We start from the raw sequence: 27580 nt of genomic DNA, 5'->3' as shown, positions 1-27580 counted from the left end.
ACTCTGATCACACATAGGCACAGGTGAGTCACCTTTGTTTTAGGAACAACATGGAGCACTTATAACTAGGACATAGATCAGAGATTATGTAGGTGACGATGCTGACAGAGGTTAGTTCATTTATAAATAGAAATAAGCTTGGCCTTTACAGAGGACTAGCTCTGGGCCTCGATAGATAACTGACCACAAACCCTATAGAAATCTTAGGACTTCTCTGATGCAGAGGGAAAATACCCAAAGTATTAATAACTTTCTCCAAGATCATACAGATCAGTGAACTTTTTTTGTTGTTATTGTTGTTGCTGTTATTTTTTTTTTTTTTCAAGACAATTTCTCTGTCGCTTTGGAGGATCTCTTGGAACTCGCTTTGTAAACCAGGCTGGTCTCAAACTTACAGAAATCATCCTGTCTCTGCCTCCCGAGTGCTGGGATCAAAGGTGTGCACCACCACCGCCTGGCCTCAGTGAACTTTTTATTCCTCACCCATTACAATAGGACCTAGTTGTCCTTTGTGCTTAATCACTTGGTTCAGCCTGTGAGCTCCAGAAGGCCAAAGATCTGTGGTCTAGAACAATTAAGGAAATGAACCGCTTTAAGCGCCACAGTTTGAAACGGCCTCAAACCTGCACAGGCAAAGCCTGGCATAATGGAACACGCACATAACCTCATTCAGGAGGCAGCAGCAGAATTCAAGGTGGGCCTAGCTTACATAATGAGTCCCAGGCCATACCTCCCCTTCAGACGTCTCTAATGCTGTAACGACTGCTGTAACAAACCCCATTCGTCCTTTAAGAGCTGAATAAGGAATTGGTGCCATCGAAAGGTGTGCCAACCAGTATGCAAAGTTTGGAGTGGCCGCCTACTGCAGGAGACCAGGGAGGCGCAGAGCGGTTGCCTTGGACACGCTTCCGGGGCCTGGGGGGGCGGGCTCCTAAGCCCCACCCTGAGGGTGGAGCTACGTCCTGGACAAGCCAAAGCTGCGGCAGGTAATTGGTGCTGGGCTGGAGGTCTCTGGGCGGGGTCACCTGGAGGAGAGTGGATCCCTTTCCTTAACAAAGTGAGTTTGAGCTGGGTGGAGGGGACGGTGTCCCTGCTCTCTGGTCAGCCACATTAGCGGGAAGCAGGCAGCCATTTCTCCCTGACCCTGACTTCTTTCACGCGGAGATGTGGCCGGGAGAGAGGATGTAAGGAGGTAGCTAGGAGAGTCCCCGCTCATGCGAAGCCGGCACCTCTCAGCTCTGACCTTGTGGTCAGTAGCCTAGGCCGCAGGTGGCCCTCACCGGTGCATCTCTTCTTTAATTCCTTTTCTCCGTTCATTTGTCCCTACTTCTACTCTCTGCGGGCCCATTGGTAAGTTATCAGAATGAAACTGAAGGCCGGACATGCTAAGATTTTAGAATCTAATCTTAGTTACTTTTACTATTATTTTGAGACAATGTAGCCCAGGCTGTCCTCTCTATCAGTCTATAGCCTAAAGCCTCCGAAGTGCCAGGTAGGGCACTACCGTGCCTGACTGACTACAGACTTTTAAATAGATAATTACATTCAAGGGTCTGAGGGTGTAGTTCAAGGGGCAGAGTGCCTGCCTATCCAGAACACAACCCTGGATCTGATCCCTAGAACAGCATAAAACCAGGCATGGTGGTATTGCTTTGTAATCAGTGTTTGGGAATTGGAGGCAAGAGGATCTGAATGAAGTTCAAGGTCATTTTTGGCTACATAATGATTCAAGGCCAACATAGACTACATAAGACCTTGTCTCTAAATAAGTAAATTTGAAAAAAAAAAAAAAAAAAGGAAATTACATTTAGAATGATTCCTGTAATAATGATGGCTAAATAGATACTATCATATAGGAAATCCAAGCCAAATCCTTTTAATTAAGTCTCCCTGAGGGTGTGTGTGTGTGTTGCTAATCCCTGAGACAGGAGCAGTAATTTGAGAGACTGGAAAGAGAAAGTTTCTTTAAGGAATCATTGAAATGGGCTTTATTTTCTCTCTGTCTTTCTCTTTACCCCACCCCTCTCTCTGGTTTTTTGTTTGTTTGTTTTGTTTTGTTTGTTTTTCCAGACAGGGTTTCTCTATAGCTTTGCAGGCTGTCCTGGAACTCCATCAATAGACCAGGCTAACCTGGAACTCACAGAGATCCACCTGCTTCTGCCTCCCAGGTACTGAGATTAAAGGTGTGTGCCGTGGCCACTGCTGCTGCCACCACCAGCTTTCTTAATCCAATTTTTAAATTAGCCTGCAAAACAATGAGTGTCGGAGAGCTGGAGAGATGGCTACTGTTCCAGAGGGCCCAGGCTAAATTCCCAGCATCCACATGGCAGCTCACAACTGTCTGTAGCTCCTGTTCTAGAGGACCCAACACCCTCATACAGACATACACAGGAAAATGCCAACATACATTAAAATAATAATAATAATTAAAAAACCCAATGTGTTTCATTATGGCATTTTGTATGTATGTGTTGTACATTGTTCTGATTTTTATTCCCTGCCTTATTGCCCTTTCCGTGCCTGTTTTGTCTTTAATAAATACCTCTCACATTTTGATATATGCCCCTCCCTCATGGGTCTCAAGGACAGATGGAAAGCAGCTGAAAACCTTGAGTAGTTGTATTGTATGAAGGGCTGGGGATTGTAGCTCAAGTTAGACACGTAGGATGCATAAGGCCCTGGAGCTGAACCCTGTCACTGGGCTGGTGGGGGGAGAAAAGAAAAATGCTGGATATATACTATAGTGACTACAGTTCCAGTACCGAGGAGACTTTCACAGGAGGATTGTCCAGAGTTAAAGTCAGCCTTGGCTACTAAAGATCTTGCTTATTTCAAAACAAAAAAGATTATCCCATACATGTGGTAATTTTCATTCACATTTACCAGAAATTAGAACATTGGACCTCAAAGATACGATGGATTTATTGTTCCTTCCCAGTTTTGGGGATCCAGCCTGGGGCCTTGTTCATTCTAGGCAAGTGCTTGACCACTGAGCTCCTCCACAATGGTGTAAGAAAGGTTTATGAGGGGCACAACTAGATTTGTTGTGTTGTAGAAAGAACCCTGAACACTGCCTTCCTCTCTTCTGCATAGGGTGTCATGAAGGAACTGCCAGTCTTGGACCCTGGAGAGAAGCCCAGGAAAGCTACATGGTCTGTAAGGAATGGTTCAGACACAAGAACTCAAGTTTTTGTTTCATATACATGTAGTTTACTAACATATTTGAACATCACCGCAAAGCAGTAGCAATGAAACTGTGGTAATAAGACTCAAACTGTCTGGGAAGGTCTTCAGAGGAAAGATGGGAGTAATAATTATCACAGAGCAGCTGTTAATTTTATTAAAATATGTTTGCCAAGAGGAATAAAACCTGGCCATCTGACATCCTCAGCTCCAACTCTTAGCTCTTCCCCTGAGCTGTGTGACTCATTCTTAAGGTTTCAAGTAATTGAATTTGAGTTATACTGGCTTTAGTGTTCATTGGCTGTCTGTCTGTTAAACCCTTCATTCGAGAACTCACACTGGCTAACATCGATGGCTGCTGTGTAGGCTCCAGAAGTCCAAAGGCAAATAGTCCCTCTGTAGTGAAGTTAGAGACAGAGCAGATGATGGAGTTTGGCCTGCACTGAGGGGCTCTCAGAAGGTTGCAGAGAGGTGCAGTGTTCTCACAGGGCTCTAGGTGAGCCTCCATGCCTACTTCCACACGACCTGCCTTGCTTCAGAGCCATCACACATGTGTTGGAGGTGTGCTCTAGGGTAAAGTCTTCTAGAGAACTGGGAATGTAGCTTGGTTGTAGAGCTCTACCTACATGTATAATATCCCTAGTTTGATTCCCAGCTCTGAACAACAAGATAAACAAAAGCCTGCATTATCAATCTATTTCTGCCTGTGTCCAACCTCAAATATCTTTACTTATTTTGCTGTTTTGTTTGCTGTTGAGGCAGAGTCTCATGTAACTCAGGTCAGCTCCTAACTTTCAGCAACTCTCCTTTCTCAGCATCCCAAGTGCAAGGATTACAGGCATGGCCACCAAGATTGGCCTTGCTTTGTTCTGAGACAGGCTGTCTAGTATTCAGGTAGTAGGGTCACTTGGAGTTCAAGGCTAGACTGGGAAATGGAGTAAGATACTATCTAGAAAAAAAAAGATAGAAATAATTTTTTTTTATGTTAAAACTTTTCTTTGACTGTGAAAACAATGAAAGGGATACTCATGAAGCTTTCAAACAGCCCTTTTACCCGCTGGTCCTTAAGGACTATGAAGGCAAGGAATGCTTCTTTCTAGATATTTATCTATTCTTGAATACAATGCTCAAACTCTTAACTTTTTTACACCCCTTTTCCTCAGTTGTTAAACTCAAACTGCAGTAATAGTACTGATGGTTAGTGGGCATCCATAAATGCTGCTTTGTGAGCAGTGTGTATGGGACATTGTTAGCAATCCTTCAGGTGAAGGAATACACAAATCCAAATGTCAGAACAGATCTGAACAAGGAGGAAAGATCCCGAAATCACTGATAATGACAGAGCTGGGTGTTCATAGAAACCACCAGGGCAGATAAAATGAATCTGAAAAGCAAACACAGAGTGAAGGAAAGGGAAGCTAGGGTGCTGAGAATTCCAAGGGGCTGGTGGAGAGATGCCAGAGAAAAGGGAACTGCTGCCTGAAGGTGAGTACACACCCAGAGGGAGGGTGCAGGAAGTGGGAGGGGTCAGAGAGCTCGAATAAGACAGGGCCCAGAGACTAGCTGGGAACTGTTGTTATTCACTGTGTCCCAGATTTGGGAGGTGGGGGCAGGAGCATCTGGAATTTAAGGTCATCCTGGACTGTCTGGAGTCCCATGGCCATCTTAGACTGCCTGAGACCCTGTCTTAAACTAAAATTTAGTTGGTTTGTTTCCAACCAGCAAGCTTGAAATGCATTTTTCATTTTCTGTTAAAAATCAAAATAAATGTAGTGGGGAATGCCTGACCCTATATTTCAGCTTGTGAATCCTAGGTTCAAGTTCCATTTGGTTGAGGTTTCCAAGCCTGAAAAGGCTCTTAATAGATTTTATATAATTCTTATGGGCTTAATCCATGAGTTCTTGAGAATTTTCTTCACAGGGAGACATCACTGACTGTTAGCCATGGCCTTGGCATCCTTGGTGTCCCTATGGGTATGATAATGCTGTAGCTATTGTTTACTGAGTCTCTTCCTGCATCCTTGCAAACTCTGAGTCTTCACAGCCTCCTTTGGAGGTTAAAAACTATCACAGTCCTTGGGGTTTTGTTTTTTCTTTGTTTGCTTTTTGGAGACAGTTTCTCTTTGTAACAGCCCTGGCTGTCCTGGAACTCACTCTGAAGACCAAACTGACCTGGAACTCAGAGATCTACCTGCCTCTGACTCTAGAGTGCTGGGATTAAAGGCGTGTGCCACCACTGCCTGGTAACAATCCCTTGTTTTATAACAGAAAACTAAGATCCAGAGAGGTTAAGTGCCCCTCCCCCGCCAAATGCCACACATCTGGAAAGCACTGAAGCAATACTTAAACCAGGTCTGTCTGAATCCACAGGCCACAGTAATACCATTCTGGCCAGTGGACATCTCACTTGTCACAGTCTCCCTGTCTACCACAGAGCCCCATAGGAGTCAAAGACCTGCAAAAATTCAAAATTGAAAAGCCAGAGGCAGCCGAGTGAAGGGAAGGTACAGTAGTTGGTCAGGAAATGACACTTTTCTGGATACAACTGAGATACCAGTGTGGAGCCAGTGAGGTGGCTCAGCAGGTGAGGGCGTTTTCCCAGTAAACCTGGTGACTTAGCTTCAATCTTGGGAACCCCATAAAGGTAGGAGAAAACCATTTCTGTGGAGTTTTTGTCTGACCTCAACACCTGCACTGTGGCACTTACACACACATCATGCGCATGCTCACATACAACATTAGTAATTAAAATTTAAATGTCTACCAGACATTTTATCCTGGTGACTATTTTGTGAGGAATGGAAGAATATTCTCTCTCACATAGGCTTTCTGAGTGTATTTTCCCTTTTGCAGGTACACTTTGACTCGCCCTGGAGACAAACCCTGCCCTCGAGTCGGCCACAGCTGCTCATATTTACCCCCAGTTGGTGATGCCAAGAAAGGGAAGGTCTTCATTGTAGGGGGAGCAAATCCAAACCAAAGCTTCTCAGATGTACACATCATGGATTTGGGTAAGATCAACATTGCAGAGTGTTCCTAAAAATACTGGCTCTGCTGGGAATGGTAGTACACATTTTCAAACCAGAACCAGAGAGACAGAGGCAAGACAATTCCTGGGAGTTCAAAGCCAGCTTGGTCTATATACAAGTGCCAGACCAGAAAAACATAGACCCGACTCAAAACAATAATAATAATGGTAGTAATAATGCCAACTCACATCAGACAACAGGGTTTTCCTCTTAGAGAGAGGAATATCTTTTCTGACCCCTAAGGTCTCTCTCAACTGACCTCTAGCACATACCTACCTGTTCAGTACATCACTGTTGGGGAAGAGTCTGTATTGAGCCCTGACAATCTAGAAATTGGTTATCAACTGTTCCAGGAGGCATCAATGACCCATTTCTCCTTCTGTCTCCAGTCCACATTCTAATTAATCATCAAACCCTGACTCTGCCTTCCTCAGTCATTGTCCCTTTGCAGCTAGTGAATCCTTTTCATTCAAGTTTCCTTGCCCCCTTGGTGGCTTGCTACACAGTGCATATTCCATACCAACCCAGAAAGTGATGCACTCTGGTTTGGGGGAGTGTTATTTTGTTTTGAAGAAATCTCATGTAGCTCAGGCTAGCATGAACTCACTGTGTAGGAGGGTGACCTTGAACGTGTGATTCTCTTGCCTTCACTGGTCTGTGTGAAGCTGTTGCTCAAACTCTGGTTTTCAGTTTTCATGCATGCTCTCCTGTTTCCCCCTTCCCATATCTGAGCACATATGATTATGTGTACTTCTCACAAGAGTTTAAGGTCTTCAGAAACACAGTGAGGCTGTTTTTCTCATCATTGTATCCCTAGCCACTGCCACAGCATGTGGCCAGAGCAAGCACTTTGTATTCTGATGGATAAATGAATGAATGAAGCTGTGAACAAATTACTATGTGCTATACTGCTATACAAAAGGCAGTTGAACTGATGACCCACATTCATGTTTGACTGTGGTCATGTAACATTTCTGGGGTGTCTGGGGTGGGGTGGGGTGGTGTTTTTTTTTTTTTTTTTTTTTAGGCAGGGTTTCTCTGTGTAGCCCTGGCTATCCTAGCTATGTAGACCAGGCTGGTTTTGAACTCACAGAGATGTACCTACCTCTGCCTCCAAAGTGTTAGGACCTGGGATTAAAGGTATATGTTACCACACTTAGTCTAAGTTTTAATATTTTTATTATATTTATTATTTTAAACATGTGCCTAGCGCACACACATAGAGATTAAAGAACAACTTTGTCAAATTTGTAAAGATTTGTTTTATTATTACTATTAATTATTATTTCATTAGTTTAGTTTTTCAAGACAGGGTTTCCTTGTATAGCCTTGAGTGTCTTGGAATTACCTCTGTAGACCAGGCTAACTTTGAACTCACAGAGATCTGCCTGCCTCTGTCTCCACAGAGTGCTGGGATCAAAGGTGTGCGCCACCACCACCCAGCTGTTTTATTTATTGTTTATTTATTTTTTCAAATAGAGATGATTGGATTAAGGAATTATTTTAAGAAATTACCTACCTGTATGTATGTGCACCACAGAAGAAGTTAGAACTGGAGCTACAGAGAGTTGTGAGCTACCATGGTGCTAGGAACTGAAACTGGGCATGCTGCAGTAATTACTCTTTCATTATTCTCCTACTTTTAATATGTGTGTGTGGAGGGGGAGTGTGCGTGGGGATATATGCGTGTGAGTACCAATGCCCACAGAAGCCAGAAACATTGCATAGATGCTGGGAATTGAGCTTGGGTCCTCTGCAAGATCAGCAAGAGCCCTTAACAACTGAGCCCACTCTCCAGCCCCAACTATGTCAGTTTTTATATGTGCACTTGATTTGTGAATGATTCAAGATTGAAATAACAGAAATGGGGCCAAAGAGATGGATTAATAGGTAGAGGTACCTGCTGCCCAGCCTCATCTGAGTTTGTTCCCTGAAAGCCACTTGATGTAAGGAAGAAACTTAACTCTCAAAAGTTGTTCTCTGACCTCCATGCAGGTGCTGTGGCACAGATGAATGTGCATGCACGTACACATAAGAAATAGAATATAATTAGAAGAGTTTAAATTACCATGGTTGGGCTTCTCATAGTAGTTTTAGGAGGTCTGACATCTATGATCCTGCATGACTACATGGCAACAGTTATTTAGACCTGGAAGTGTCAGCTGTCCACAAGGCTCCCACCCATGGAGTTGCCACAGTCTCTACTTACACTGTCCAGGAACTTGAATCTCTACTCCCAGCACTTGGCAAAGATACCTTGAATCTCCTTCAGCCCTCAAAGGGCTTACACTCTGCCTTGGTTATATAATGACTGTCTGTCTGTGAGAGCTTCTTCCTATACAGTCCACTCTAGCCTAGAATTCTCTGTGTAGCCCAGACTGGCCTCAAACTTACAACCCTTGCCTCCACTTTCCAAGCACTGGGGTTCTGGACCACCATACCAGTTTCAGTTACAAACTCATTGCAAGTTATAGTACCATGGTGACCTTAGCAAGGCCATTTGCTATACCACAGTATCCTATTCCATAAAGGTTACTAACCCACTTTGTGTGCAGTCATGATTAGCTAACAACATGATACTTGTAAGGTCCTAGCTTCATGATTTGCTATCTAAAAGAATTAATTGGTTTAGGCATCATGCTCTGTTTGCCCAGAGATGACTTAGGGCCCCTTATGTGGGAGGGGAAATTGAATTTATATAGATATCAGGAGTGGTTTTCAGAATCTAAGGACAAAAAATAGCCCAAGATGCTGAGAGAGTGGAAACTGGATCCAAGAGGCCCCGTCAGTTACAACTAGAAAGTTAATGCTATGCATAGTGACCTGGACTCTGTGGGAGGAAGAATGGAGACAGTGTCCATCAAAGAGGGTTCATGGACCAGGCAGGCAGCCTGCATGTGTGGGCTAGAGAACATTTCCAAGTGATCGTGTTCCCTTTAGAGACTTGATGATTGGTCCTTATGATTTTACCCTTGTTTTTACTCCCCTTCCCAAGTGTGTCATCCAGAATACCAGTTGACGTTGGGAAAATGTTTTCTAGGAACACAACAGTGGGACACAGCTACCATGGAAGGTCTCTTGCCTCGGTATGAGCATGCCAGCTTCGTTCCCTCCTGCACTCCTCACAACATCTGGGTGTTTGGGGGTGCGGACCAGTCAGGAAACCGAAATTGTCTACAAGTCTTAGATCCTGGTGAGTAGACAGAGGTTATTTTCTTTTTATTATACACATATGGCTGCAATTATTTTACAGTACATTTGAATTGCCCTAATCAACCTATTTTACTTTGCTGATCTCATAGAAAATAGGGATTTATAGATTTTTTTTTAACATTTTCAAATGTGTGTGTTTGTGTGTGTAAAAGAGATCAGTAGTGCCATGTGGAAACCAGTTACCTCCTTTCACCAGGTGGGGCCTAGGGACCAAGCATACCCTGCTAGCCCAGACTCAGGACATGCTCTCAAGTGATAGAATTATAGGAATGTGCCATGGAAGGTGCCTGACAGGACGGCATTTTCTTTTGGGTCAAATATTGAAATTCCTTTGTAGTGTTTGAAAAGTGTCTTCTTAGATGTCCGTTTGGTTGGTTTCTTGAGTCAGAATTTCTCTGTGTAGCTTTGGAGACTTTCCTGGAACTCTGTAGATCAGGCTGGCCTCAAACTCACAGAGATCTGCCTGCCTCTGCCTTCCAAGTACTGGAATTAAGGGCATACACCACCACTACCTGGCCTTAAATACCTTTTGTAATTATGTATGTATGTATGTATGTATGTATGTATGTATGTATGTATGTATGTATAGTCTTGTTTTTTAAAACAGGGTTTCTCTGTGTAGCCCTGGCTGCCCTGGAACTCACTCTGTAGACCAGATTGGCCTTGAACTTAGAGATCCGCCTGCCTTTGCCTCCTAAGTGCTGGGATTAAAGACATGTACCACCACCACCTAGCTAAAATACTTTATTTTTTAGTTTTATGTGTATGAGTGTTTTGGCTGCATGTATGTCTGTGCACCATATACATTCAGTACCCAAGGAGGCCAGAAGAAGGTATCAGCTCCCCAGAACTGGAGTTACTCAAAATTGTGAGCTACCATGTAGGTGCTGGAATCAAACCTTAGGAAGAGCTCAGTGTTCCTAACTGCTGAGTCATCTCTCCAGCCTCCTTTCCTTCTCTCCTTCCCTCCCTCATTCCTTCCATCCCTCCTTCTTTCCTCCCCTCCCTCCCCCTCCTTCCTTCCATTCTTTTCTTCCCTCCCTCCTTCCTTTCTCCCTCCCATCCTTCCCTCCCTCTTTTCTTTTCTCTCTCTCTCTCTCTCTCTCTCTCTCTCTCTCTTTCCTTCCTTCCTTCCTATTTTTGGAGACAGGGTCTTGCTCTGTAGCACTGACTTCCCTGGAACCCTTTATGTAGACCAAGCTGGGCTCAAGTTTAGAGATCCACCTGCCTCTGCCTCCCAAAAGTTGCAGGATTGAATGCATAACCCACCACCATGACTGAAATGTCAATGCTTTGAGGATAAGGATTTGTTCATTGTTCCTAGGGTCCAGAACACAATTGGATATAAAGTAGACATTCCACCAGCCTCCTGGTCTATGCTGAAGCTGTTTTTTCTGGAACACCGTCACAGAATATGGTGGTTAAGTTGGGTCTGGTGGTACAGGCCTGATATCCCAACTACTTGGGAGGCTGAGGTAGAAGGACCACAAGTTCAAGGCCATTCTGGGCTAGAGTCTGATGGCTGACAGTTCAGATCAGGCCAGAGTGTAGGCAGTGGTGGAGTGCATATATGAAGCTCTTGGATGGTTCCCAATATTCAGGTCAAAGTCTGTACTTTGCTGTACACTATCCATAATGCTATTATTCACCATGACCTTGAGCAAAACCTCTGTCTCAGTTTTCTTTCCTGTCATGTTGGGATATTAATAGTTTCTCCCTTGTGAACTTGTTCAAGATTTAAATTAGTAGCTAATATTTACTCTCTGTTAGTTGCTGTATTGATCTAGAAAGAATTAAAAAGCAGAAATCAGTTCTGGAAGTCTTCCTTTAAAAAGATAGTGTGTGTGTGTGTGTGTGTGTGTGTGTTCGTGTTCTACAGCTCAGGATTGCTGCCTTAGCTTGGGACCCTGTCTTTTTGACTCTGGGTGATGGCATTTATTTAAAAACAACAAAAAAACCCACAGTGGTACACACCTATAATCCCAGCATTCTGAAGGCAGGAGTAAGCAGATCTTATGAGTTTGAGATCAACCAGGCCTACATGGCAATTCCGGGCCAGCCAGGGCTATATAGTCAAACCCTCTCAAGATTCAAAACAACAACAAAAACAAAACAGTGGAACTCTGAGAACATTCTGTCAGAGAAATTGATTCTTGTGTATGTGGAATATTCCTTTACACTCTGTGAATATATGCCATTGTTGGTTTAATAAAGAAGCTGACTGGCCTGTAGCTAAGCAGGACAAGGTTAGCAGGAAGAACCAGACTAAGAAAATGCTGGGAAGAAAAAGAAGGAATCGTCTCAGGGATCCCCAGCCAGACTCAGAAAAAGCAACATGGAAAGTACGTAGATGAGGTAAACAAGACTCAGGGCAGCACATAGATTAATAGAAATGGGTTTCTTTAACGTATAAAAGCTTGTTAAAAACGAGTCTATTCTGTTGGACAAGCATTTATGATTATTAATAAGTCTGTGTGTGGTTATTTGGGAACTGGCTGGCATGGCAGGACAGAAAAGTCTGCTTATATTTTTTTATTTGTTTTGTTTTTGCTGATAGAGTCTTGCTGGAGAGTACAGGCTCTCAGACTTCATGCCTCATTCTTCCAAGTGTGGCATTTGCAAGCTTGAGCCACCATACCCAGGTTTCAGTATTCCTGTGATTTGAGTCCTGCCCCCCCCCCCCAGAGCTGCAGCTCTAGAGAGGGATCATTTTGCTCTAATGTAGGCTGAGGCCCATTCCATCTGCACATTCTTGTTTGGCTACTACATGTATAGTGTATGCCTCATGTAGTATTCTGTATATTGACTGCAGATCTTTTGCAAAAGGCAGAGAATTTTTCTAACAAGAAATAATGCTCAGTTGTAGTGCACTAGTGTAGGAGTCTGACAGATCAGGCTTCAGACCTCTGCTCCACTCTCCAGAGACTTCACAGCGTCTGACATCTCTCGGGTGAGTGAGCACCATGGGAGGAACCAAGAGCTCAGTGTAATGAGTCTTTGTTTGTGTTACCAGCCAGCTCCCAAATAATGACACGGAAACTTCTTATTAATTATAAAAGCTCGGCTTGCAGCTTAGACTTGTTCCTAACTAACACTTATAACTTAGATTAACCCATTTACAGTAATCTACGTCCTATCATGTGTTGGTGTTACCTCTCTTTCATCTTGCACCTCCTGTTTCCTCGCCGTGTCTCCCGGTGTCTCCTCACACCTTGATCATCTCCTGCTTCCTTTCTCTCTGCCCAGAAGTCCTGCCTATATCTCTCGCCAGTTCTTGGCTGTTCAGGTCTTTATTAAACCAATCGCCATAATATATCTTCACACAGTGTACAAATATCCCACAATGGCTTGGGGCCACTGTCCTGCATAAGAAGGTGCTGAATTAGTGCATCTGTTCCCATATCATTCACATTTTATTTTGAAAGGAGAGAAACTCTGTATATGCCCCCCAACCCCCGCCCCGTGGTGACATTTTTTTTTTTTTAAACAGAATAGTAGAAAAGGTACAGACCATGGTATTATTTAAACTGTTTACACTGGGGCTGGAGAGATGACTCGGTGGTTAAAAGCACTGGCTGCTCTTCTGGAGGTCCTGAGTTCATTTCCCAGCAGCCACATGGTGACTCACAACCATCTATAGTGGTATCTGATGCCTTCTTCTGGCATAAAGGCATACATGCACATTGAACATTCATATGTAAAATAAATAAATAATTCCTTAAAAAAAATGAAGGAAAACTGTTCAAACCACAGCTGGAGAGGTAACTCAGTGGTTAAGAGCATTGGCTGTTCTGACAGGGAACCCAGGTTTGATTTCACAGTCTGTAACTCCAGTCCAAGGGATCTGATGCCCTCTTCTGGCCTCCTTGAGCACCAGGCATGGTGAACATTTATAGATTCAGGCAAAACAGTCATACACATGAAAATAAAATAAATATTTAAAAAAACGTATCTAAAGCACAATAGCCATTTGCTAGCTATATCACCTTAAGCAAGTAACGGTGTAGCTTGGCTTCAGTTCCCATTTGAGAATGGAAAAACTGACATTTATCATTTATTGTTTAGTAGGGTTATTCATGTTATGTATGCCTGCAGGCCAGAAGATGGCATCAGATCCATTATAGATGATTGTGAGCCACCTTGTGGTTGCTGGGAATTGAACTTAGGACCTCTGGAAGAACAGCCTGTACCCTTAACTGCTAAGCCATCTCTCTAGTCTGTCTACTTTTTTTAATGGGCCACATTTTCTGGGAAACTTGGCACATTTGAGCTCAGATGTTTAGTGGGAATGTATTTTAGTAGACACTGGGCTCCTAAAGGCAGGGCAGAGCTGTCAGCAGGCATGATACTGACCTCACTCCTCATTGAACTTATGGTCTCTCAGCTCTGGGGAATTCTGTCTGTCTCACAACCTCTGACATCACTGTATTCTTCCTTGGCATTGGAGATTATGAGCTCTCTGCCTAAAGTTGTGCCATGCTGTGCCCTGCTGTGCTCCTTAGAGACTAGAGTACAAAGGTGACCCTGCAAAGCCCTACCAAGAGTCACAGTCAGGGTCTGTAGATGTGTATCATGGTAAAATGCAAGCCCAGCAGGCCCTGGTACAGATCCCTAGCACCTCATACAACTAAGCGTAAAGCCAGAAGCCTCTTAGCCTAGGTCTTGCTTATTTTCTATCTGGACTAGTAACCAAGACTTGGACCACACCAGAAGTGAGCAGCCTTCCACCATCCCCAAGAACATTCCACACATCCTCAGCAGCTATTGGAAACCAGCTATATGTCTTTGGAGGAGGAGAGAGAGGTGCCCAGCCTGTGCAGGATGTGAAGTTGCATGTATTTGACGCAAGTATGGACTGGGGATGTTGGGGTCTTGAGGTTGCTTACCTGGCCAGGCCCACCTCAACCTTTGTTACCTCACATACAGGAAACAGGCTCTTGATAAAGGGTTTGAGGGCTGGAGAGATGGCTCAGAGGTTAAGAGCACTCACTGCTTGCTCCTCTAGAGATCCTGAGTTCAATTCCCAGCACCCACATGGTGGCTGACAACCATCTATGATGAGATCTGGTGTCCTCTTCTGGCGTTCAGACATACATGCAAGCAGAACACTTGTGTAGAGTATTTGCCTAGCTGTACCAAACCCCACCCGCATTTTGTTCCTAGCACCACACAAAACAAGCACATTAACAGCTACGTGTCTGTAACCACAGCAGGTGAGAGATCAGGCATACCTGAGGATACATGAAATCTGTTTCAAAAAATAAATCAAGCTGTGTGGATTGGTCCACATCCTTAATCCCAGCACTATGAGGCAGAAGTAGGCAGGTCTCTTGTGAATTCAAGGTTAGCCTGGTCTATGTGGTCCCAGGCCAGTCTCAGCTATATAGTGAGATCCTATCTCAAAAAAAAAAAAAAAAAAAAAAAACAATGACAAAAAATGGTTACTCTGGCCAGGATGTAACTCAGTGATAAAACATATACTCAGTATGTGCAAATACCCTACACTTGATTTCTTGCACCTCTCAAAAACAGATAACAACGAAAGAGAGAGAAAAAAAGAATAAAAACCAATAACTCTGGTGGATTTTCACAGAAGAAGTACACACCTGTATTTTAACCTAGGGACACTTCTGGGTTAATGTTTAAGGGATATATTTTTTTTTCAATGCAAAGCAAGAAATGGCTGCCTACTACTCAGACTGTAGGGCCAGCATGCTGGATTATTGGCTTTGCAGTCTCCAGCCCTGGATGTGTTCAAGCAGAGGTTAGGTAGTAGGATTGAGATCTACTTGGCTTATTAGTCAGAGAGAGGATTCCAAGTTCACTTCCTTCTTGGAGCATCTTTGTTCTGGGAGGTGCTGAAGAGGCATGCTATTTAGTGTTAACGCATTTACTTTTGTAGACACTTTGATGTGGTCTCAGCCAGAGACACATGGAAATCCTCCGTCTGCTCGGCATGGCCATGTGATGGTGGCAGCTGGGACGAAACTCTTCATCCATGGAGGCTTGTCAGGGGACAGGTTCTTTGATGATCTCCATTGCATTGATATAAGTAAGTATGCTAGAGGGCCGGGGAGCTTATGAATTCAAAATTCTTTAAAATGTTCTTGGAAGAATTCATCTTTGCTTTTATGTGTTGGTAACTTGTGTGGCTGTTAGAGTCTTTCCTAGGTTCCACAAAGTATGGCCTGAATAATCAGGAATATAAGCCTGGAGAGATAGCTCAGCCATGAAGCATATTGGCTATACTTTCCAGAGGACCTGGATAGGGTTCCCAATACCCACCCAGTGGTAACAGCAGCTCCAGAGTCTGTTGCCCTTTCTGTCCTCCACAGGTGCTGTGTTCAGGTGGTGTACAGACCTACCAGCAGTCAAAACACTGTACACACTAAATAAGTGTGAATTAGACAGGTAGATGGATAGGCAGACAGACAGACCTGAAGAAGAGGAGGAGGAAGACTAGCGAGATGGCTCAGCAGTTAAAAATATTTGCTGTTCTTGCAGAGTACCCAAGTTCTTTTCCCAGCACCCACTGGCAGCTCTAAACAGCCCCAGGGGATCCACAGCTTCTGGTCTAGCTGACCCCAGCATATACCCACACATAGATACGCATACATATGTACACAGTTAAAAATAAGAAATTTCTAGCCAGGCAGTGGTGGCATGTGCCTTTAATTCCAGCACTTGAGGCAGAGGCAGGCAGATCTCTGTGAGTCCAAGGCCAAGATGTGAAGATGAAGGTTTCTGTCCCACAGCCGCTTTACCCCAAATAAATACACAAAGACTTAATAGTAATTTATAAACTGTTGGCCGATGGCTAGGGTTACTTATTGGCTAGGTCTCTCTTAATTATTAACCCATAACTACTAATCTATGTATTTCTACGTGGCCTTATCTTACCAGAGAACACCTGGCGTGTCCTATCTTCCTGGTCTCTACATGGCACCCTTTTTCCAGCCTCTCTCCACCTCCTCTCCCCAGCCTTCTCCTGGTCTGGCAGCCTCACCTATGCTTCCTGCCTGGCTACTGACCAATCAGTGGTTTATTCATCAACCAATAAGAGAAACATACACACAGAAAGACATCCCCATCAAACCTGGTCTACAGAGCAAGTTCCAGGACAGCCAGGGCTACACACAGAAGCCCTGTCTTGAAAAACCAGAAAACAACAACAACAAAATAAAATATTTTATGTGTGTGGTTGTTTTCCTACATGTATGTCTATGTACCACATGTATGTAGTACCAAAGAGGTCTTAAGAGGCCATTGGATTCCCTAGAACTGGAGTTACAAATGTTTGTGGGTATTGTGAATTAAACCTAGAACTTCTAGATGAGCTGAGCTATCTCTCTAGCCCCTAAGTACATCTTTTTATAAATTTTTCTTGTTTGCTTTTTTTTTTTTTTTTTTTTTTTTTCTGAGACAGGGTCATACTGGGTGTATGTATCCTTGACTGGCTTAGAGCTCCCTATAGATCAAGCTGGCCTTGAACTCCTAGAGATCTGAGCCTCAGTCTCCCAAGAGCTGGGATTAAAGGCATACAACCCCGTACCCAACTATATCTAAAAACATGCAATCATTCCCAAACACTTACTGTTTGTGAAGCACTGTTGACCTCTTTCCAGCACCCTGTGTGCTCCATCACACTTTCCTGTAGTTTAGAGCTCTTTAATATTTGACTCTTGCTCCATTTCTGGTTCAGATAATGGAGGTGGATGACCAGAACTGCATGTTTGCTGGGCTGCATGGTCAAAAGTCCTGGAAAAAGGAAAGCTAGAGAGAACCTGAAGATTGCCTCCTCCTCTGAAGGCTAGACTCTCTCCTGAGTCTCTGGCTGTGAGCTCTGTGGGATGGGGACTTCCTCTTTACTTTGTGTGTTGCAAGCACTTAGTACAGTCAGCAGGATAGTGGGTATGCACTTGTCTGCTCTTGAGTGAATGGAAGAATAAATGAACAAGGTCTGCCTTGTTCTAGGCTACAGAACAAAGAGAGGATGGACAGAAGCACAAAAACTCCCATGCAAAGGAGTTGAATCCTTACAAAGCAGGCTCACTAGCTGGAATTCCTCCATTTGCCACACTTGGGATTCTCTCTCTGTCTCTGAAACAGAGTCTAGCTATGCAGCCCACCTCTTTGGTCTGCTGAGTTCAGGGACTAGAGACATTTGCTCCCATGCAGTTTCAAATAGCACAGGATTTGTTCTTGTTGCTGTTTTTGAGACAAGGTTGTCCTGTAACTCACTTTGTACGCCAAGCTGGCCTCAAACTCACAGAGATTGGCCCTGCCTCTGAGTGCTGAGGTTAAAAGTGTGCACCGTTGTGCTTGGTCTGATGATTTTCTTTGTCCTTCTCTTCTTCTTCCTTTTTTTTTTTTTTTTTTTTTTTTTTTTTTTTTTAGATTTACTTATTTATTGAGTATACAGAGTTCTGTCTGCATGTATTCCTGCAGGCCAGAAGAGGGCACCAGATCTCAGAACAGATGGTTGTGAGCCACCATGTGGTTGCTGGGAATTGAACTTAGGACCTCTGGAAGACCAGCCAGTGTTCTAAATCCCTGATTCATCTCTCCAGCCCTTGACCTGATAATTTTCTAAGACTTCCCATTTCCTGTGCTGGGGAAGTGCTTCCTAGCTGTCGTTTTCTTACCTCCCAAATAGTCGTCAAATGTAAAACCCAGTGGTATGTATGTATATTATTTGAGTGCTCGTTGGATTATATGCAGACATGAGTGCTGAGTCAGCAAGATGCAGCATAGAAGACACAGCCTTGCAGCCTCAGTATGACTGACTATGCCACTTACAAGCTACTATTGTCGGTCTCCGTCCTTCTCTCAGTCTGTGCGCTCATCTATAAGAAGAAAAGATGTAGATAGAAGTGATAGCAACTCAGGGCTGAACAAGAGTTTGCAAATTGTAGCCAGCATTTGCAAAGTTGTTGGGTGCCTGAGAGAAAGCTTGGCATCTTCCAGAGGTCCTGAGTTTGATTCCTAGCACCCACACAGCAGCTCGGAGCCAGTGTAATTTCAGTCCAAGGCATGCAACACTCCTCTGGCCTCCATGTGTACCATGGGGTACCATTCACTCATGTGCACAGACATTCAGGCAAAACATACATAAACATAAAATAAAAATCAATCTTTAAAAATGTATTCAAAACATGCATGTATATATGGGCATGTATGCCTGCATATGTGTGTACACAAACACACAACCTTGCCTATCTGGACAGTGAACAGTTAAAGATTTCATCACTATTAAAGGTTTCAAGTTTCTCAGCATACTCCAAAGAGCAGAATCTCATGAGGTGCTTTTTAAAACTGTAGATTCCTTGTTCCAAATCAGGAAATAATTCAAGCTGCCCACCCTTAAAAACAGTTCTACACACTTAACCATTCTCTGTTACTTCTTAGAGAACCTTGTGACCCAGGCATGGTGTTGAATGCCTTTTAATCTCAGTGTTCAGGAGGTAGAGAGAGGCAGGAGAGTTCAAGGCCAGCCTGGTTTACATAGGGCATTCTAGACCAGGGCTACATAGTGAGACCCTGTCTCAAAAAAACAAAGCAAACAAACAAACCAGCACCTCCCTGTGGGTGACCCTAAGTAGTCATTTTGCATACTGCAGTGGATAATTTTGAAATTATATTTTTTTAGCTCATGTAAAACTCTCTCTCTCTTGTGACAGGTAACATGAAATGGCAAAAGCTTAGTCCCACAGGGGCTGTTCCAGCAGGCTGTGCTGCCCACGCTGCCGTGGCTGTGGGAAAACATGTGTATGTGTTTGGAGGAATGACTCCCACTGGAGCACTGAACACGATGTACAAGTATCACACAGGTGAGCAGGTTGTCACTCCTGCTCTTTAAACAAATACAGTGTTTGAAAAAATGACAGAATCTTGTCAAGCTGTGGTGGTGCATGCCTTTAATCCCAGCACTTGGGAAGCAGGAGGATCTCTGTGAGTTTGAGGCCAGCCTGGTCTACAGAGAGAGTTCCAGGACAGCCAGGACTACACAGAGAAACCTTATCTCAAAAAAACAAACAAAAACCTTTAAGAAACAAACCACAGAAAAACATGATCTCTCTGTGTAGCCCAGCTAGTCTAAAAATGGCAGCAATCCTGCCTGTGCTTCCTGAGCACTGGAATTAGAGATATACACTGCACAACCCAGCCTGTTTTTCCCTTTATTTCCTCCTTATAGAGTAACTAATGCAGAAATCATTGACTGTTTCTGGAAACATCTGTCTTTGTCCCCCCTACTTAGAAAAGCAGCATTGGACCTCACTTCAGTTTGATACTTTCCTACCCCCTGGACGACTGGACCACTCCATGTGTGTCATCCCATGGCCAGTGATGTCCACCTCTGAGAATGAAGACTCAGATTCTGTCATTCTAAACTGTGAAGCCGAAAAAGGGGATGATGTTGACAAACAAGTATCTCAGAGTGGTGGGTCACCTGAGGAAAGCCAGACTACCACGTTGCTCTGTTTTGTGTTCGGTGGGATGAATACCGAAGGGGAGATTTATGATGATTGCATTGTGACTGTAGTTGACTAATAAAACCCACATTTTTATTATTTGTTATTTTTTACAAAAGTGAGGCCTCTGTGAGTCACACTGCCAAAGTCTTGGCACAGTATGTTTCCTTAACCAAGAGTGCTGTGCAAAGAGTAATATATCTGTCTTGTGTGGTGCATACCTCTAATCAGGAGGCAGAGATAGGTAGATCTCTGAGTTCGAGGACAGGCTGGTCTACAAATTGAGTTCCTGGACAAACCAGAGCTGTTACATAGAGAAACTATGTCTTGAAAAACAAATACATATATCTATTTTTTTGCCTTAAAAACACCAATAGGCAAATGTTTAGGCAGATCTGGAGTGCGACCCAATCAAATGTGAAAATTGACCTTGTTCATGCTGGGTCAAGGGATAAATATATATAATCTTTCACTTAACCAACTTTGGTAACTGGATAGCTGAGTGCAAACAATTCCAGTATAAAGTTTTACCAGCAATAAAGTATGTAGATAACAAAACTAGGTATTGGAGTAGACATTTATCAATTGGAATCTCTTTTTAGTATGTATTAGCTAGTCCTCAAAGAAAAAGTAGACAAGGGGTCTGGAGAGATACTTTGGCAGTTAGCACTGTTCTTACAGAGAACCCAGGTTCAGTTCCCAGGACCACCTTATAGCTGACAACTCTCACTAATCCAGTTCCAGGGGATCCTATGCCTGACACTCTGCAGGCAAAACATACAAATGATCTGAATTTGAAGAAAAAAAAAAAAAAAAAAAGTACTGATGAAAGCTGGGTGTGAGATCCTTTTTGGTTCATAAGCATAATTGGGTGTTCATGCCATTGCATGATGTGTGCCTCCCTTAAACCTTGTTTAGACTTGGACACATTACCCATCTAAAACAAGAAAGAAAAAAAAAAATTGGAGAATGGTGCTGTGTGCCTTTAATCCCAGTCTGGTCTACACAGTGGGACCCTGATTTATTTTTTTAAAAAAGGAGTGCCAGCAATGGAGGACAAGGATGAAGACACCTTGTCATTCCTGTTCACCCCTTGGCCCAGCATGAAGCTAATAAAGGTCAACTTTTTTATTTAAGTTTTTTATTCATTTTACATACCACAATTCCTCTTCCCCCCACCACGTCCCATATCCATTCCTCCCAAAGGGTAAGGCTCCAATGGGGAGTCAACGAAGCCTGGCAGGACCAAGCCCCTCTCTCAGCATCGAGGTTGATCAAGGCATCCCACCATAGGAAATGGACTCCAAAAAGCCAGCTCATGTACCAGGAATAGATCCTTGTCCCACTGCTAGGAGTCCCACAAACAGACCAGGCTACACAAGCCCACATGCAGAGAGCCTATGTAGGTAATAAGGTCAACTTTATTTAATATTTGACTGGGCTTTGGCCTGAAGACTTAGTTACATTCCAGACCTGCCTAAACACTTGTCTGTTGGTGTTTTTGAGGCAAAAAAAAAAAAAAAAAAAAATCTAACAGCCTAGGCTAGCCTCAAAATTATTATCTCTCTGCCTCAGCATCCCAGAGTGCTGTCGTGCCCCTGCCCATCTCATTAGGGTGAGATGGACAGTACTGGAGCAGATGGAGTAGGGCTGCACATTTGCCGAAATACTCTTGCCTCAGCCAGCTCCCTGAGTGTAGGAATTACTGGTATGAGCCGCCATGCTAGGTTCAAAATAAACATAATGCATAAATATGAAGCTCAAGAGTAACATGTAATAAATTAATCTTACAGCTGGTTGTTCAGTTACAAAACACCTATCTTTGGACAGTACTGAATTTCATGTCAGCACTGGACAAAATCCTCATTGGCCATATTTTACCTAGCTCATCCCTTTCCTGAAGAAGCCAATCTTAACTAGTCCTTTGACTAACAAGTTTGTAATTTCAGGGTTACCATATATAACTCAATACCAGTAAAACCTTTTGGAACTGGGGTTTCTGACCAAATTAGCCTTTGGTCATTTTTGGTTCATAAGCCCTAATAAACTACATATATAATTGTAGCTGGTATTTCATTAATCCTGCCTCCATCCTGAGCCACTATACCCAGTATGCAGTGCTGGGTATCATATAGGACTTGAGGCTGCTATCTTTTTCTGTGACAGGGTCTCTACATAGCTGTGGTTGGCCTGGAGCTCATTATGTAGATCCTCCTGAGTGCTTCCTTCAGAGGTGTGTACCACTGAACTTTCAAACTATACATCTTAAAATATAAATTACAAACTAAGTCCCACCCAGTGATAGTGTTTGGCACATTCAAGGCCCTGGGTCTGATCTTACACCACAAAGAAAAATAAAATGTGGAAGCCACCAGATCACTCAATTTTTTCTTTTTCTCCAGCAGACGATTAAACCCAAGACTTCAACTTGCTAAGCAGTGCCCTACCACTAAGTACATAGCCATTTTTGCATCTTTTCTAACAGCCTCAGTTCCCAAGGTGGGACTTGGATTTGTCATTCTCCTACCACAACTAGAATTACAAGCCTGGCACATCATCAATTCACAAGACAATCTGCAGCCCCACAGCATTACTTGTTAGTGGAAATCAGAAGGGGCAGTGGTGGTGCACTTTTAATCCCAGCACCAGGGAGTAGAAACACATGGATCTAAATTCAAGGCCAGTCTGGTCTAAAGTGAGTTCTAAGACAGCCAGGCCTACACAGAGACCTTGTCTTGAAATACTAAAACCAGCCTGGTGTTGGTGGCACATGCCTTTGATCCCAGCACTCAGGAGGCAGAGGTAGATGGATCTCAGTGAGTTCGAGGCCAGCCTGGTCTACAGAGCAAGTTCCAGGACAACAGCCTCCAAAGCCACAGAGAAAACCCTGTCTTGAAAAACCAAAAACTAAAACCAAAGAAACAACAAGCAAAAAACCCCAGGAAGCAATTTTACAATGGGAAGTAAGATTTCAATCATGGTCAAGAGAACTGGACTTGGACACTATGAAATGAGTCTTGCCTAGGGAAGAAGCAGCAAGCATCCTTTTCCTTGCTGTAAAGCTAGACAAACTCCCAGGAAGTCAAACAACCCAGCAACATCAGAAGCTCTCCTCCTCCCCTAAACAACATACAGACACACCTGAGAATCCAGCCTTAAATTTTAGTTATCTAAAATAAAAGATATTACAAGCTTTTCACAAAAATTAGACCAGTGTAAATAACAAACATTTATTGGTGTCACTTATGGTAGAAAAAAAGTTCCTACACCAGATGTGCATGACCCAATCGTTAAATAGAACATTTCCAAGGTGAACACACACCCTGACCCAGCTTTTCCCCAATTTTTAAAATAGCCAATTCCTCCTTTCCCCGACCCCAAGACATGAGAGCAACTGCTAATGAAAAGCAGTAAACAGCCACTTGGGCTATAGCATTTTCAACTCCACTCTGAGGTGAAGATTCCAATTACATTCGAGACTTAAGTTCTCAATTTTCTCCTAACCAAAGTTCCTGAGTCCAATATTTACAATATTACAGCCCTAGCAGATCAGTGCACCTACAACTCATCTTTTTCTGATGTATCCTCTTCACCAGTTGGGGGAGGGCCTGCACTTCCATAGAGTTTGCTAATAATAGGCTGAACAATTTCTTCTAGTTCCTTCTTTTTAGCTTTAAAGTCTTCAATGTCTGCATCCTGGTGGCTTTCAAGCCATTCAATCTTTTCCTCTACAGCCTTTTCCATGGTTTCTTTATCTTCAGAGGAAAGTTTACCGCCCAGCTTTTCTTTATCTCCAATCTGGTTCTTGAGAGAGTAAGCATAGCTTTCCAATTCGTTCCTGGTGTCAATACGCTCTTTGAGCTTTTTGTCTTCCTCAGCAAACTTCTCCGCATCATTAACCATCCTTTCAATTTCTTCAGGTGTCAGGCGATTTTGATCATTGGTAATTGTGATTTTGTTTTTGTTCCCTGTACCTTTGTCTTCAGCTGTCACTCGAAGGATACCATTAACATCTATCTCAAAGGTGACTTCAATCTGGGGTACCCCACGAGGAGCAGGAGGAATTCCAGTCAGATCAAATGTACCCAGAAGATGGTTGTCTTTTGTTAGGGGTCGTTCACCTAGAGCAATAAGAGAAAAAACTTGTTGACAAGCATCAGTGTACAGGTATTCTTACACTTCAGCCTGTTAGAATGTGGGGAATGGGTGGCAAGGACCCTTTATTGGGGTAAAAGTCACTCAGTATTGGTCCAAGAGCAGCAACTCACTGTGTGTTACTACTCTTAACCATATTTCATTTCTTCAAAAAACACTATAAAAGACCCTTAATTTGTATTTCAAAAGCCAGTGGACAAGAATGCTGTACTGAAACTAAGCAGCCTCTTCATTTGAATTACAGAAGATACTTCTTTCTCTTGGCATTTTAATAATGTATTATTAGATCCAAAGTCACACTCTGAATTTCAAACCACAGAATATTTGTGAATATAAATAATTACCTTCATAGACCTTGATTGTTACAGTTGGCTGATTATCAGATGCTGTGGAAAAGATCTGAGACTTCTTGGTGGGTACCACAGTGTTCCTTGGAATCAGTTTGGTCATGACACCTCCCACAGTTTCAATACCAAGTGTAAGGGGACATACATCAAGCAGTACCAGATCACCTGCAGAAGAAAATTAATCCAATTAGAGTCCTAATAGTACTACACCAAGCAATGTCCCACTGTCACTTACCCAGGTTCTAACCATAAATACTACAGGGCTAATGAATTAACAGCTGCTAGTGATTTTAAATAAGCCTGACCCAAGTCTTGCCATCATCACTTTACCTTCATTAGCTATGTGATCTGTTGCTCCTAACCTTTCTTTCTGAAGCCAACAGCTGACTATAGCCTTCCCATCAAGTTACTCCAACATGTGATTGATACAGTGACCCACCTGTATCTTGATCACCAGAGAGGACACCAGCTTGGACAGCAGCACCATATGCTACAGCCTCATCTGGGTTTATGCCACGGGATGGCTCCTTGCCATTGAAAAACTCTTTCACCAGCTGCTGAATCTTGGGAATCCGAGTAGAGCCACCAACAAGAACAATTTCATCAATGTCTGATTTCTTCAGATCAGAGTCTTCCAACACTTTCTGGACTGGCTTCATGGTAGAACGGAAAAGGTCCTACAAAAAAGGCATTATTACTGTGGTGCCCACTGTACCTAGACATTGTTTAGTTACCCTGCATCAGGTACCCTAAATTATACACTCTTAAGGGGATCTCATCAGTTCCAAAGAGCATACCATGTTCAGCTCTTCAAATTTGGCCCGAGTCAGGGTCTCAGAGAAGTCTTCTCCTTCAAAGAAGGACTCAATTTCAATCCTTGCTTGATGCTGAGAAGACAGGGCTCGCTTAGCCTTCTCCACCTCACGTCGCAGCTTCTGTACAGCTCTGTTGTCTTTTCTAACATCTTTCCCAGTTTTCTTTTTGTACAGCTTGATGAAGTGTTCCATAACCCGCTGATCAAAGTCTTCCCCACCGAGATGAGTATCTCCATTAGTGGCCACCACTTCAAAGACACCATTGTCAATGGTCAGAAGAGACACATCGAATGTTCCACCACCCAGGTCAAACACAAGGATGTTCTTCTCTCCCTCTCTCTTATCCAGGCCATATGCAATAGCAGCTGCTGTACTGTAAAAATGAAAGAGGAGGGAAAAAAGTTTAAGTCAGGTTCGCATTTCCCCTACCTACAGATCCCCTGGACCTCTTGAGTCCCACACTTACGGCTCATTGATGATCCGCATGACATTCAGTCCAGCGATGGTGCCAGCATCTTTGGTTGCTTGCCGTTGGGCATCATTGAAGTAAGCAGGCACAGTAACAACTGCATGTGTAACCTAGGAGGACACCAGAGATAACTGAAGTATATTTTGTTACTTCCCCATCTTATCAACTACAGTCAAAGCACATCAGTTTCTAAGTCAGCATATTGATAAGGGTATAAGTCATAAACTTTTATAACCACAGGATTAAATGATAACTCATAAAAACTGAGTATTTAGCTTGACCTTCCACAAAACACTAAATCATTAAGACTGACAGAAGTTAGATAAAAGATTTTAAACCAGGAAAGTTTCCAGCATAAGCCAACAGGAGGAGCAACCAAAATCTTAAAACACTTAACATCATGTCTCACATGTATTTACCTTCTTTCCCAAATATGCTTCAGCAGTTTCTTTCATTTTAGTGAGAACCATGGCAGAAATTTCTTCTGGGGCAAAAGTCTTGGTTTGCCCACCTCCAATATCAACTTGAATGTATGGTTTAGTTTTCTTTTCAACCACCTATGTATGATAAGGAATAATTTAAGGTAATTTTCCCGAAGTTGAAACAATGGCACTACAAACTTTAAAGGAAAAATAATCCATTTCTTTTTTCCCATAACTTGAATTTATTTTGGTCCCTTAGGGAGATCTTGACTAAAACCAAACACATCTGTATTATGGGCAGATCGACAGTTTTAGTCTATCTCTCAACTTTTAGGCATGGTAACCGTGTCAGGTTCTATAATACTAAAAACGACTACATCTAAAACCGTTACATAAAACCCAACCGCATCCTTTTTTTTTTTTTTTTTAGCCCTAAATATTCCCACCACCCTAGCTGACCCTTAAACAAAAGGTGGGGAAAAAAAAAAAAAAAAAAACGGATCAGACCTTGAAAGGCAAGAACTTGATGTCCTGCTGTACTGAAGGGTCATTCCAAGTGCGTCCGATGAGGCGCTTGGCGTCGAAGACCGTGTTCTCCGGATTGGAGGTGAGCTGATTCTTAGCAGCATCGCCAATCAGACGCTCGCCTTCAGGAGTGAAGGCCACATACGATGGCGTGATGCGGTTGCCCTGATCGTTGGCTATGATCTCCACGCGGCCGTTCTTGAACACACCGACGCTGACGGAAAAACCCCACAGAAAAGGAATCAGCACCTCACTTTCTCACGCCAGCCCAGGAGGCCACGCCCCACTCTCGCCCCACCTCAGACAAATGCCACTTACCAGGAATAGGTGGTCCCCAAGTCGATACCGACCACCGTGCCCACATCCTCTTTCTTGTCCTCCTCCTCCGCCCGCACCGCGCAGAGCAGCAGCAGCGCCGCCGCCACCACAGTGAACTTCATCTTGCCGGCGCTGTGGGCCAGTGCTCAGCGGTCCTTCAAGAGTCTCAAGTCCAGCAACAGGCTGTAGTCCCGGAGCGCGACGACGTTCCGATCTGTGGGCGACAGAAGTCCCCGAGTCAGGAGGAGCCACGAGACAGGCCCGAGGAGGCCTGGAAAAGACAGGCCGCGGCGCTTACCTCTCCCGCCCGCAGAAACCGAGTCGCTGTCACTGTTGTCTTGGCCAGTGTGGAGCGCGCCGTCGCCGACTTGGCTTATATACCCTCCCCCCAGCCCCGTCGTGGAGGCCTCCGATTGGCGAAGGCGCGTCTCGTTGGAGGACGCTAATTGGTCCATGCCACCAAGCTGGCTGCTGCCGATTCGAAGCGGCCTCCTCCGCAACTTACGTCACTGCCACGCCTTCCGGGCTGACTCATTGGCTACTGGTCGCTCTCAACGACCGCCAATGAGGGGCAGCATCCGCCCTGTGCGCTTGTCCTATTGGTCCAGCAGCTGTCTGTCCCGCGGGTGACC

The 27580-nt window shown here is 43.7% G+C and overlaps 2 protein-coding genes and 1 pseudogene across 5 annotated transcripts; 2 read left to right on the top strand and 1 right to left on the bottom strand.

The window, feature by feature from the left end:
* The first annotated feature begins 1070 nt into the window (after positions 1-1070).
* Rabepk (Rab9 effector protein with kelch motifs) lies at positions 1071-20015 on the top strand. 4 transcript variants are annotated; one of them, XM_051185271.1, is made up of 8 exons: positions 1071-1350; positions 3094-3152; positions 6037-6194; positions 9253-9405; positions 14112-14273; positions 15328-15477; positions 19106-19255; positions 19684-20015. In XM_051185271.1, exons 2-8 carry the CDS (start codon positions 3100-3102, stop codon positions 19974-19976), a joined length of 1119 nt encoding a protein of 372 aa, XP_051041228.1. In that variant the 5' UTR covers positions 1071-1350; positions 3094-3099; the 3' UTR covers positions 19977-20015. The 4 variants fall into 4 exon arrangements, with proteins under 4 accessions (XP_051041228.1, XP_051041231.1, XP_051041230.1 ...); XM_051185274.1 differs by having other exon boundaries at positions 3094-3156; XM_051185273.1 differs by lacking the exon at positions 14112-14273.
* Positions 20016-20740: 725 nt separating this feature from the next.
* On the top strand, positions 20741-20840 carry LOC127222878 (uncharacterized; annotated as a pseudogene).
* Positions 20841-23113: 2273 nt separating this feature from the next.
* On the bottom strand, positions 23114-27364 carry Hspa5 (heat shock protein family A (Hsp70) member 5). The gene is made up of 9 exons (XM_051185270.1): positions 27247-27364; positions 26949-27162; positions 26613-26844; positions 26103-26240; positions 25681-25793; positions 25197-25587; positions 24839-25076; positions 24397-24564; positions 23114-24018 (listed from the first exon to the last, which is right to left on the bottom strand). The coding sequence occupies exons 2-9, from the start codon at positions 27068-27070 to the stop codon at positions 23456-23458; spliced, it is 1965 nt and encodes a 654-aa protein (XP_051041227.1). The 5' UTR covers positions 27071-27162; positions 27247-27364; the 3' UTR covers positions 23114-23455.
* Positions 27365-27580: the final 216 nt, after the last annotated feature.

Source organism: Phodopus roborovskii, unplaced genomic scaffold (assembly GCF_943737965.1).
Source record: "Phodopus roborovskii unplaced genomic scaffold, PHOROB, whole genome shotgun sequence".
Classification (NCBI taxonomy): Eukaryota; Metazoa; Chordata; class Mammalia; order Rodentia; family Cricetidae; genus Phodopus; species Phodopus roborovskii.
This window is presented reverse-complemented; position numbering and strand designations above follow the sequence as displayed.